The sequence below is a fragment of the Marmota marmota genome, unplaced genomic scaffold (assembly GCF_001458135.2).
Source record: "Marmota marmota marmota unplaced genomic scaffold, marMar, whole genome shotgun sequence".
NCBI classification, from domain to species: Eukaryota; Metazoa; Chordata; class Mammalia; order Rodentia; family Sciuridae; genus Marmota; species Marmota marmota.
The window spans coordinates 20,306,589-20,320,706 of NW_026000211.1; the positions used below are offsets into that span (position 1 = coordinate 20,306,589).

At 31.2% G+C, this 14,118-nt stretch overlaps 1 protein-coding gene across 2 annotated transcripts in view; it reads left to right on the forward strand.

Moving 5' to 3' along the window:
• The window catches only part of Glra3 (glycine receptor alpha 3), a 176,049-nt gene that overhangs the window by 103,618 nt on the left and 58,313 nt on the right, over nucleotides 1-14,118 (forward strand). For both annotated transcript variants that reach the window (XM_015486085.2, XM_015486084.2), the window contains exon 5: nucleotides 5,863-5,945. In XM_015486085.2, coding sequence (XP_015341571.1) covers nucleotides 5,863-5,945 — 83 coding nt within the window. The remainder of the gene's footprint in view (nucleotides 1-5,862; nucleotides 5,946-14,118) is intronic.

The following is a 14,118-nucleotide window of genomic DNA, read 5'->3' on the forward strand; positions in this document are numbered from 1 at the left end:
CAGAAAATACTATAAGAAAATTTTCTGGACAAATAAGACAACTGTATGCATAAAATGAGTACTTCTAGGAAAGAAAAATTGGGACATTCACTGCATAATAAAAGCAAATGGGGGAAGGGGAAATCAGCAGCATGTTTGGAAGGTGAAGTGAAGAAATCTCCCAGAAAGTAGAATCAATATACAGAGAAATAGACAATAGAGAAAGGATATAAAACCCAAACTTTAATACAGAAGTCTGGTATATGACTGGAAAGAAATTTAAAAAAAAAAGAGATTTCCACAAAAAAAGACTAATTCTCTCCTGTTTTTAACCACTGAAAAGGATTTGCCGTTTTGGTGGGGAGTCACATTTGAAGCAGTCAGAATAGAGAAACTGATGTGATTCTTAAAATGAGAAACATATTAATACTAAGGAAAACAAAATCTTGTACAAGACCTATAATTATAGCAAACTACCAGGCTTAAACATTAACAAAAATTACATATTCATAACAAGTAAACACTCAATATTTATTTAACAATAAATGTTTATATAACTAAATTTGGAGGATTGGTGCAGAACTAAGCAAACTTGGAATATGGCATAAGGGAAATAAATTCTTACATTTCCCCTGTAGGAAATTAACAGATAGTTTCAAATATTTTTAAAGCCAAGCATACTATTACAGAAACTTACATATATGAATGTGAATGGTAGAAAAATAGCTAAAGAAAGGCTACCTCTGAAGAACTAGAACTGAGGGTAGGGATGGGTAGACCAAAAGTACAACACTTTTATACATCTTACTCTGAACTTTTAAATAATTTACACTGATAATTTTATAATTTTAAATAAAAATTATTTTCAAGTTAGATCTTTGTAGCCAGGCACATGACTCCAGATTGTCCAGTTTGGGATTTTAAAGTCAGCCTATGACTATTAAATGGATACTGACTGAAGAAACGAGGCTACCAAGTCAGAGACAAAGGAATTTATTATTCACTGTGAGCTAGGAGTATGGATATCAAAATATTTGCCTCATTTTCCTTTGTCTTCAAGTGTCTCTGGAACAATACAATAGGTTTAAATGGATATAACACATACAATGGGTCTATGTCAAAACGATGGACATAGTTGTGAATTTGGAGAACCCACTACTTTTAGAGCAAGCTGCAAATATGCCTTTTCTTGGTCCAAGTGAACAATGTTATCTCATCTCTGGAATTAAGCGTCTGAATAAGCAAACCTGAGACTTCTCAGGTAAAAATATAAAAAAAAATAAAAATAAATAAAATAAAATAAATGAAATGGTTAAGACCTTGCAGTCTTAGCATGCCTAGCAATGTATAGGCAAACAAGAAGTCTTAGGAAGACTTTAACTCCCAGTCCACATCCAGACTCTATGAGTTATTAGCTGTGATTTGGGGCAAATCAAAATTACTTTTGAAAGCTTCATATTTTTCTTATATGTATTACAGTGATTATACTAATTACTTTGAATCTGAAAGAATAAATGGTAAAACACCAGCATGGTGCCACGCACACAATAGATGCTAAAGTTATTAAATTTTATCTTTCTAAAAAATAAAAGGAAACAAAAAATAAATTCTGATTTTTCTAGGGAGCCAAAAATCAGCACTGAATTGTTTCTACCTCAGTTTTATCACTTATAAAATGAGGATGGCAGCATGCTTATCACAAGATAAATGGAAGCACACCATAGGCATCATATATACTGCTTGTTAACTTTACTAATATAACCAACAGTTACAACTTCATTACTTATACTACAGAAGCACTAGTGCTTTGAAAATGAAATAAGAAGACAGTTTATGTCAAAGATGCTATGTAGAGCAACTTATCAAAATAATTTTGACCTTTATTTAACAATATTTAAACTAAATATTTGGTTATAGTAACCATTTCTTTGAAATTTGTGCAAAGAATTAAAGTCTACTTGTATAAAGTACATTTATTTTTTGAACACTGATAGACACTGATTTTTAAATGGAAAAGCAAACTTATTTCAACAAATGTTTTTTAAAATGCTGTTTATTTAAGGAAAATGAACTCATAATGTAACAAAGTAGATATAAGGAAAATTTGGCATGTGTGTAATTATCTATTTTTCTGAAGAGTTCCATAACTTGCTTACATCAGCCTCCTGAAGGGACCATCATCAATGCTGAAATTACTTTGGTGATGGGTTGAAAAGATTTATGCTTGTCTCTAGGATCAGATGACAACAAAACTCCAGAACTGTTCATAGAAACTAATTCTAATATCCTTTTTTAGTGTTCCAACTATCTAATCTCTTCTGAGAGTTATTTATAAAATAACTAAGAGATATTTATAAAGGCATTCATAATCAAATACTATATCATTCAAATATATAAAATCCCTGGAGAAATACCTTATATTTTCTATGGTCTATTACATTTGTCTAAATGTATGTTGGAAAAATTATTTATGTACACCTTACTTCAAATTTAATAACTAATAGTGTATACATTGTATCATTTTGTGTTATAAAAGTATATAAAATTTAAAACATCATGTTAATTGCAGAATCTATTTTTATGTAAAACATTCCACTGCTTTTGATAGGCAGTATACTTAACAGTTAAGAGCATGGAATCTAGAACTAAACCACCAGGGCTGCAAATTCTACTTTGCCAATTTCTGCTGTGTAATGAAGTGAGTTACTTAACCTCTAAGATTCCTCATCTATAAAAAAAAAAAAGGTAATATCATTTACCTATCTTGTAAGTTTGTAGGATAGAATAAATGAGTGATCATACATAAAGTATTTGAACAGTGCCTATCACAAAGTAAGCACTATAAATTTATCAATTTACTATAACACTACAGATAATTCTTCAAAAGTTATTTAATTGCTAGTTAAGAGGCCATTGTATTTCTGATACCAAATTCAGAAATACCAGAAAACTATTTGTTATGGTGTAGATGTGGTATCCCCCCAAATGTTCACAAGTGAGACAATGAAAGAAAATTTGGAGGAGAAATGAATGACTGAGTTACATTAAGCAGTAATCTAATCAGTGAATTAATCCCTGATAGTAGGGTATGGCTTGAGGAGGTGGGGCATCAGGGTCATGGCTTTGCAAGTATATATTTTCTATCTTGAGAGTGGAGACTCTCTCTTTGCTTCCTTATCATGATATGAAGCACTTCCCTCTGCTACACTCTTCAGCCATAATGTTCTGCCTTACCTGGAGCCCCTAGGAATGGAGCTGGGCCTTCAATGACTAAGGCCTCTAAAAGCATGGGCCCCCAAATAAACTTTTCTTCCTAAAATTGTTCTGGTTAGATCTTTCAGTCACAGCATTAAAAAAAGCAAACTAAAACACTATTAAAATATTTATTTTTATAAAAAGTTTATAAAGGAATCAAAAACATTTTTAAAATTCAACTAGTGGTTTAGATAGACAACATACTATAGGCATGCTTTTTCAAAAATAGAGAATAATCAAATTTTAATGACGTCAATTGTTTGTCACAGATGACAGTCATCTTTCTTAATATTACTACTTCTCGCAGCCAAGACTTTTTAAGGGGAAATAAGAAACACTATATCCTGTTTATCTGTCTTGTCTCAGAAAGAGAACTTGGTGTCCTCCTTACACAAGAAGGCATTCATTTCCAAAACAGTAGAATATGAATAATTGCCTCTTGACTCAGTTTTCTTTTGATGTGGTCAGAACATATCTTTATTTACATATAATGTTTTGATAAAGAAATTAAGTATCACACCCACCAAGTGGACACATTTCATCATTAGAGAAGCAATTGTATTATACCTTAAACAAAAAGAAAAGTCAATAAATAGATTTTTTTCAGGATATGATTTATGATAGGAGTTCTACAAACTGTTTTGCTTTGCCAAGCAATTCTTTTCAAGTGTTATTTTTTTATTTAGAATTACATAACATCTCTCATTTTATGCAAAAAAAAAATAGCCAGGATATGAATTTGACATCACATGCATGATGAGAGAATGGAAAGGGTTCTGAGAAGGCCATTTATTTCCATACAAAAGGTCAGAGAATTCTGCAAGTTGATGTTTTAAATTGGCTGGCCAAGAGCCTTGAATATTTGGGAAATTAATCTGTGCACATTTCAAAATGTTCATGTGCATATTCCTCTAATAAACTCTTTCACTAGGCAGAGAACACTGTGTCCACTTCAGATTACAATATTCTCTTTTAACCAAGAATTTTGTAAATATACTCAGTTACTTACAAGTTCCCTTAACCAAGCTGCAGCAGGAGAAACACTGATTTTGAATATAGAACTCTGTGAATTATATTTTGTTAGGGACTGTGACTCAAATTACCAAATCATCCTTCTGGGACTCTTAAAAATTCACCAACTCCATATGTCTGTCCATTTATGTCACCCAAATTATGCTAATTGGGCCTAACTCACCAAGATATTCACTATACAAAATACATCATTATTACTTTATGCCTGTGGTCTCCATTAAAATGCCATTTTAGAGAGTGAAGTTATATATAGTAGAGTTACTAGTTATTTTTATTTAAAGCCTAAAAAGTACTTACATGTAATTTAATTTATTTATCTTTGTGCCCACAATTTAGAATTTGCAGGAGGAGCAACTGGAGGTATCTAGGAGTAATGGAATATACTAATAACTGTTAATAACAGATATTTTACTAAATATCTTCTATATGTCAAGCACTTACCTAAGCACATTTCAAGTATCAATGCAGGTATTGCTCACAGTAACTCTTTGTAGTAGGTACCATTATTATTTTCATTTTAGAGATGAAAAAACTGCAATGTGAAGAAGTTGAATAACTATGTCTGTGAGCACAAAGTTTAAGTAAATTAAACCACCTAGGGTGCTCAGTAATACCTGAATTTCAGTGAGAATATTTTTCAAAAAAGAGACTTCTTAGAGAGTTCTCAGAAAAGAACTTCATTTGTAGAATGCTGAGTTCGAATCTTGAACTCTCCCCACCCTCTCTCTCAAATCCAGGAAATATAAATTCTTATTAAACCCAGAAGATATTTCAGTAATATACTTTCCTAACCAAATGTATTCAAAATTCATTAATTACCTGGAATACCAACATACTAGTACTCTCTAGAAAAGGGCCAAGAGCTTTTATATTGGCAGAATGCTTACATATTCTAGGTTATCCTTTGTGTAAAGTACAATCAAAAGTTTGTTTGGTGAACTTAGAATAATATAACAGACACTAGCGGGCTATTTCCTAACCCTGTTAAAATCTAGTGAAATGCTCTAGTGCCATAGCAGAGAACCTGATCTACTAACTAAATTTTCAAGTTCTCCAGATTCATTCTACTAAATACTTTTGGATATTCTCTGACAACTTCCATGATGTGTTTATAAAGATGACTGACAACTACCATATAGGGTTGCTTCTCTGAGTACCCCTTTTCCACACTTACAACTCCAATTCTCCTATTTCCCTCTTAAATATTCTGTTAATGTGATTTTGGGAGAAATGTACCTTTCAGCATTGGGTATTAATTTTACAGTGCCCATCCTCAAATTTTTCCTTTTGGGGATCTCCCTGGAAGTCTAGACCTCTTCTATACATCTACACTTATTTCTAAACAAATTTAAAAATGAATAAATGTGATAGAGTTTTATAGCTACAACTATCATCCACTTCACTTGACCCCACTAAAAATCCAGATTTATGTACAGTGACATATTTTTTTCATAGCAAATAATATACCTAAACTGGAGAAAATTTCATCTGAATAGATGTTAGTAACTATCAAAGCAATATGTGTTTTCTGAATAACAGAAACTTAATATAAAGTCATAAATTTCCTTTAAAAATAATTACTCTGAATTCTTTCAGATTAACATTAACACTTTCCTGTCCAATGGATCTCAAAAATTTTCCAATGGATGTACAAACGTGTATAATGCAACTGGAAAGTTGTAAGTATGAAATATTCACTTATTCTGAATATTTTTAAACAGATATAAGCTTTTAATGGCTTATAGAAATGATTATTTTATAATTTTCTGATCACACATTTACTAAATAGGTATGTAATTTTCCACTAGATATTGAAATTAATGATAAACAGCAATGCTTGCACTCTTTACTACAAAAGAAACAAATTGAGATTCTACAAATAACATTTTTCAACATTGAGAGAAATTATGTCTCTATACACATCATCAAAAGTAAAACTAACAATAATCGTTAAATACAAACTACCATTTATTTATTAAATGCCTACTATAGGCCAAGCATTCTGTATATACACTCCTTATATTCATAACAAAGATGTTGTTATCACCATGTTTTCAAATGTGAAAATGGTCATTTTGAGTGAATATGTATTGTGCTTCAAGTCACAGTGTTGCCAACAGTAAACCATCTGGCTCAGAAGCTATGCTTCTTCCATCAACTAGTACTTACTATTGTTACGCTGCTGAATACATTTAGTGTGTCATCTCAAGAAAAAAACATTTCTAACACTTTATCTGAGATTTATCCAAGTTTTCAGGCACTTCTCTAAATTTCTTCTTTGAAAATGGATTCATATGCATCGCTGATTAATGTTGATACAAGTGAAAATTGCAGGTGCATCCATTTCTCTAAACATATCTATATAATCAACCATGAATTAATTAATTTACAGTGTTTAATCCCACACACAAAAAAATAAGAATGCAATATTTTTGTTAAGGCACTATCTTATTGGGGGGGTAGGTCTGTTGTGACATCTTTTTTTTTGGGGGGGGGGTTGTTGTTCTAATTAGTTATTCATGACATTAGAATGTGCTTTGACACATCATACACAAATGGAGTATAACTTCTACTTCTTCTGATTGTACATGATGTAGAATCACACCAGTAGTATAGTCATATATGCACAGAGGGTAATAATATCTGATTCATTCTATTATCCTTCCAACCCGCATATGACATCTTTCTTGAGGACAATGTGAAGATTAATATAGGCTTCAGACCTGAGGCAAGTCTTGTAGTGTGGTGGAGTTGTCACTAGATGGCGTGCCCACCTTGTGGGGTGAACAACACCTCAACTTCTCTCACCCAATGTTTTTGTTTCTTTGTTTAGGTTTTTGTTTTTTAGTAAGCAGAAATACCTATTTCTTTAATAACTACTACGTCTTATGAAATGTAAATGGCTTATTTGTGTAAGCACCTCTTAAATATTAAGCATTGATGGATAAAATACTAAATGAGTTAAATAAAATTATCTAAAATTGGGAGAGCTACTTAGTAATATAAAGAGGACGAGCAATGAACAATTCCTAATAGTGCAGACTTTGAACTGAACCATAGGGAATGGCAATATGAGGGATGGCTGTTTGTGTAGCTTGGTTGCAACTGTACGGTATAGAAGAAGTACACAAAACAAAACATGTACTGGGCTCCCTGATACTAAACCAAGGATGTTGGGTGCTAGTCAATAGGCAGTGAGGAACTATTCAAGAGTTAAGGAGCAACAAAATTAATTGGTTAATGCTATACCTCTTAAAGACTATTTTACCAAAAAACAAGAAGATCATTTAGAAAGTTTTTATATTATTCCAGCAAAAAAAATAAAAGGAGAGACAGAAGGGAATGATATGGGAAGTTAAAACCGATTAATAGAGGTTGATACAAAGCACATGTAAAGATGCTGGTGCCTAAGTCAAAACTAAAGAGGTTAAACAAGTGGGATCAAATTAGAAACATTAACAAAGAACAGGAATATAGGATGAAAAGTAAATGTTCATGAAAATATTAATAAATTTAATCTTAATGTATTCAAAGTTTGGAAAGTTTAGGTCTACCAAAAGCAGGAGGAGTTAGAACTGAATAGAAACTATTAAAAGCCATATAAATAGTGTTTCAAAGAATCAGATAAAATTGATGAAGAAGAAAATATAGAGTGGAAAGTAAAAACAGAAATGACTAGACCCTTAAAAGAAAAACGATGTTTGGAAGAAATTCCAGAAGATGTCATAGATGATAAATTAAACACAATATTACTCAATCTTAAGAGAGGAAAAAATGTGGAGATCTATTAAGAGTATCAAATGCTGCAAAAACTTATTGTTAAGAGTATCAAATGCTGCAAAAAGAACCAGTGTTCCTGTTGAGAAAGACAAATGTGATAAGAATAATGAGGGTCAAAGTCAGATTCTAAATGGTTTTAAAAAAAGTGGGTTATGAGAAGTGAGCAGTGAGTAAAATCTGTTATTCTATGAATGTTAATTATTAAAGAAAGATGAAAAGAGTACAATGCCTGAGGGCTAGGTAGGTCACTGTGCTTCTTTTTTAAAATAAGGAAAGCTTATTGGGGTTATTCTGCAGGACACAGTGCTGACATAAGAAGATCTTTCCTACATCTACCTTTCTTCGAACATTTCCAAGGAATATAAAGCTCAATATGAGAAAATTGAGCCTCCTTCCTCCTTCTTTCTTGTTTCTTGATTCTTGATAAAAAATGAGTGGATATTCTCAAGTGGCTCTTTAATATTCCAGTCATTAAACACTTCCTGCCCTCTTAGTAGAAATTAATTTAGCTCACAATAGAGACATCACTTAATAAACTCCTTTAGTAGATGCCAAGAAAACGCTGTAAGTCAAAGTAGAAGCCACTGAAGTCAAATTTTTCAAGGTTTTTTTTTTTTAATCTTTTAGGGTGATTACAGAGGTCTTTTTCTTTTTTAACAGAGACTTAAAACAACAAGTTAAAAGATTTTAAACAAGTTTTACATAGCAGAAAGTAGGTAAATGAGCTCAACCTACTGGAAAACAAGATTTGTAAGAAACTCAGTGCCCATTTTTCAGTGAAGTATGACTGCAAAAGAAAAGAAAAAGAAACATGAATGCATGAAAAATAATGAAAAAAGAAATACAATATAAAGGCAAAGGCCTGAATGGCCTACAATCATCCAACTTCCTTAAAGTCAATAAATGTATGTTAATGGTCAGGACTGTTCTAAGTGGCCTGGGTAATGTTACTTCATTTAAGCCTCAATTAAAATATATTTATTGAATATATAGTATATTCCCCATATATATATTGGGTAGAGTTAACAGGAGAAAAAAGTATTGCATTAGAAATTGATGAGAAAACAAAAACAAGTATAAGTTAAGAATACCATGAAAGAATAAAAATAGAATAAAATTTTGAGCCAGAACTAAATATATTAATTTATCAAAAGGAATGTGGGAAAGGAGAAAAATAAAACAAATAAAAACATAGCATATATAAACATTACAAAAACAAAAGTAGCCCTCAACATTACAAAAACTACAATAAGTATAAAAGCGTTAAAATTCTTCTAGAAAAAAAAGATTCTTAAACTTCACATTAATAAATATGAAGAGCAAACAATATGTTGTCAAATAAAAAATTTTTTAAACTAACATGCAAAAATTTTGAAAAGCATGAATGAAAAATGCATATATGATAAATGCATCTAAAAGAAATTCAGGATAAGAATTTTAATATCAGAAAAAAATAAATTATAGGAAAAAATCATGAGACAAACATTTGAGTAACATGCTGGAGAGGAAATAAACAAATCAAAAGCTATAATAATTCTGCAAATATATGTATTTAACCACATGACTTCAAAATACAAAAAACTAAAGTAGTCAGAATTAAACTTAAAAAGATACATCAACAAAATACTTGAATGCACAAGTACAGAATATTTAAACAAAACAATTAAAATACTATACAAATATAGAAATGAAGAACTCATTGTTTTGTTTTTAGCACATTGGAACAAAAAATGATTATTTTGAAGTCTGAAAAGACATTTCAAGAAATACCTATAAATTGATGAAGTCTTTTTATCACTAAATATTTTAAATTTGAACCTTGTTTTCTTTTGTGTGTGTACAATCATTGCTTGTGATAAGTGAGACTGAGAAAAACCTTAGAGAAGACATATTAGTTATTACTGGATCACTAACTTCCCTTTTTAAGATTAGGCTGGATTAGTTTACTGAAATTCAGATTCTACTGCATGATCCTTTCTGGGTTTTTTGTTTACTTGTTTTTTTAACTTTATGAGGTAGAATATAAGGCTATCTTTTCAAAATAACATATTTTCACTGATATCACAATTTTACTTATGAATACATTTTATTTATAAATGCATTTATAAGTTATTTTATGTTGACACAAAAGAAAGGACTAATGTATGAGTGAAGGAAACACAGCTTTATCGTGATTCACACTGTGTCCCTAAGGAATTTACAGTGAAAATTGATATAACCAATAGGGCTAAGGAAAAAAACTGAAGCTCAGCTTTATATTTATATCATAAGGAAAATTTCTAAGTGAGAATTTTTTTCTTAGTTGAATAAAATAAAAAGGACTTTTTTTTTTCCTTTTTGGTTACCAGGAATTGAATCCAGGCATACTTAACCACTGAGCAACATCCCCTCAGTCCCTTTTTTGTGTGTGTTTCTTTGTTTTATTATGAGACAGGGACTTACAAAGTTGCTTAGGGCCTCACTAAGTTGCTGAGCCTAGCTTTGAACATTCCATCTTCCTGCTTCAGCCTCCCAAATTGCTGGGATTGTAGGCATGTGCCACCATGCCCAGCTAGGATTTTTTAATCATGGAATAATTGTATGTAATATAGTTATGCTGTTAATTGAATCATTGAAGACAAAGGATATAAACTGTCATCATATACACACAGGGTCTAATTCCATAGTTCATTTCAAAAGAGGAACAGAGATAGCTTATGAGGAAAATATCACCAATGTGTAAAAGTTAAATTTTTTAATTACTTGGGCTGGAAAAGAAAAAAAAATTAAGAAGCATAATTCAGTACAAAAATACTGCTTTCTACTAAAGGCTTAAATTCCTGAAGTTACAAAAAAAAAAAAAAAAAAAAGATTTTTAAAGGTCACCTTAAAAAAATAGAAAACTTCTGAAATGTACTTTAATGGGGTTTGGATAGAAACATCTAAAGATAGATATGTTCTTGTGGCATTTTTGGATAGAAATTTCTAGAGATGGATGGTTTTTACTATTTCTTTTTTCAGATTTATTTAAAAACCAGGCCTGATATCACACAGATTGTTTACTCTGGAATTTGTATTAAGCTTAGGTAAGGCAAAAGATAGGGTTGGTGTCAATTTTGCATAAATATTTCCTAATAATACTGCTATTATCCAAACTCATTTTCATAACTCAAAAGTTAGGACATTTTACAAAATAATATGGAGATTTTTGTTTGCTAGTCAAGAGATACAGATGGTACTTGTCTTCTGAGTATTTGTTACTCAAGCCTAAGTAGATATAACATTGTTTAGAAAGCAAAAGCCCTCTCAAAACAAAAATATTCACTGATGAACTAACTAGCTACTTATAAAATAAATTCCCATTTAAACATTAAATATTCTATCCTACTTTTTATTAATGACCATTATATCTTAATATGTCAACATCTTTGTAGGTTAATTTTTTTATTATCAGATATTCTAAACATGACAAATTTATAATTAAAAATTATGTGTTACTAATCTTATAATGATGTCATAGTAGTTTTATATCCATTACATATATATTTGATTTATCCCAAATGCAACTTAATAGGTTTTAATTGCATTTCAAAGATTCACAAATAAGGTTTAGAGAGGTTAAGTTACTTTCCCAAGTCCTACAACTATGAAATGAACAGGGCAAACTCTTTGATTTAATAGTTCATAATATACAACCATAAGTCATCTTTAAATGTATCTGATGAATTCCAAATATTTATAAATTTTAACCATGATATTCTTATCTCTGCAAGTTAAACATCTAGTACTTTCACTTGTTTTCCACATATGAAAAGATCAGAGTTTCCTCCTTTGCCTCCTTCCTTTCCTCTGGTTGTCAAAAGTATGAAAACTGTCCTAAATCAAGACCTGCAAAGTAGGGGTCTTCCTCATGATGGCAGTCACAATCCTACTGTGACTATGCAGTCATACATTATAGGTTGCCAAAAAACACTTGACTCAGATCACATGAACAGTCTGCCAAGTACTACAATTAAGCACTATGTCCTCCACTCCATGTTTGTTCAATTATTTCACTTAAATAAATGCCAAGAATTTTACCTTTCCCCCAGTTAAATATCATCGTGTTAGGTTTAGTCCATAATTCAACTTTGATGACCCCTGTTTGGGGTCAGAGAATTGGACAACATAACATTACACAGTCCCAACTGGGGAAGCCTTAGAAAACTGCGAAAATGCCCTAGAGGTATTCTTCTTATTTTATTACAACTAAAAAAATAATAATTCCTATTTCATTCAGCCACAAATCACTTTAGCAGTCATCAATGACTGTTGATCATCAGGTAATTTTGAAATCCTCGTTCATACATGTAGTATCAAAACTCACCAAATGTTTTTCTGAAAACACCTCATATAGCAGCATACTTGGTAATAAAATCATGACATAATATTAACATGGCATGGCTTTTTCTTTTTGACCTTAATGGTGGTTCCTACTGATCACAACTTGACTTGCTCACAGATGCAATTTATTCTAGAATTGTGTGCATTTGGTGTTAAGCTCTTCTAATTCTAGTTTAATAGAATCTAGCTAAGAATTATGCTTTAATATATTGTTTTAATTTCTTAACAGCTTTGCAATGCTTTATGACTCACTTGAGAGACTATATTTCTTCAATAATCTAATTTACAAAATATCTCCATGTCCTGGAAATTTATTTTTCTTCAGAGAATATATAAAGTTATTTTTTCTTTTGTCCTCTCCAAATGGTGTTCTATCCCTTTGTTATTCTTGTAGAACTGAATTATCGCTTTTTTTGTTGTTTGTATTTTCAATTTCAAAGTGGAAAAAAAAAATGTATGTCCTCAATGCATTAAGAGAATAACCTTTTGTTCTTGATGTTCTGTTTATCCTGTTTAATATCAAAGAATATTTGTTTATTTCAACAATGTGATTTATTGCTACTAATGAAGCACATATAATCCTAAAATGAGATAAAATTGTGCTCTTCCTTCTGCCTAAAATGTGTTTCCTGCAGATTTAACATAGCTTGACCCTTAGCATCCTTCCACCAGGCCATTTCTGGCTGTCTTTTTACAATTAGCTCTTTGCACCCCTGCCCCTGCATCACTTCCTGTCTCATTATCCTTCATAATACATATCACTATATGAAATCATTTTTTAAATTTTTCTGTTCACATTTTATTGCCTTCCCACTCCCATCCACTACATGCAAAGCAGTGAAACTGACTTTCTTGATTATCACTAGACATCCTGGAGAAAACTAAGGTAACAATCTATCTTAACTACAATCAATAATATGGGTTTTTATTATATGGGGAAGTTAATTTGGTCTGATTGTGATCATATTTAACCAAAGATTCCTTAAAGAGAACATCAAGTTGGCTGCCTAGAACAGTTCCCTCTTCACTCACAGGAACTGGGAAGAATCCTTGGGGCAAATTCAATATATTTTCCCAGACTCTACTTTCAACTCATGTCATGATTTCACAATCTTCTAAACACCGTGGCTTGCTCATTTATCTTCTCCTTCAGAATTTTAGATTTTTTATTTTTATTAATTTTATTATGAATTGTGGTAAATACATGTCAATCTATTCTGTGTTGCTACAAGAGAGTAACACAGACTGGGTAATTTCAAATGAACAAAAATGTATTGGCTCACAGTCCAAGGTCAAAGTGCTAGTATCTGTTAAGGGCCTTCTGGCTACAGCAACCCATGGCACAGGCCAGATGGGCAGACACACAAAACAGGTCTGAAATTACCCTTTCTAATGGCAGTAATATGACCTATGAGGGTGGAGTCCTCATGGCCTGACCACCTCTTAAAATTTCCACCTCTGTAACACTATTATATGACAACTAAATTCAGCATGAGTTTCAGAAGGGACAACATTCAAACTAAAGTAATACATAAAATTATCATTTTTACTATTTTTAAGTGTACAGCTCAGCAATGTCAATTATATTCACAATATTGATTGCAACCAGTCTCCCAAGATTTTTCCTCTTGCAAAACTGAAACTATATACCCAATATATATATATATATATATATATATATATATATATATATATATATATATATATATA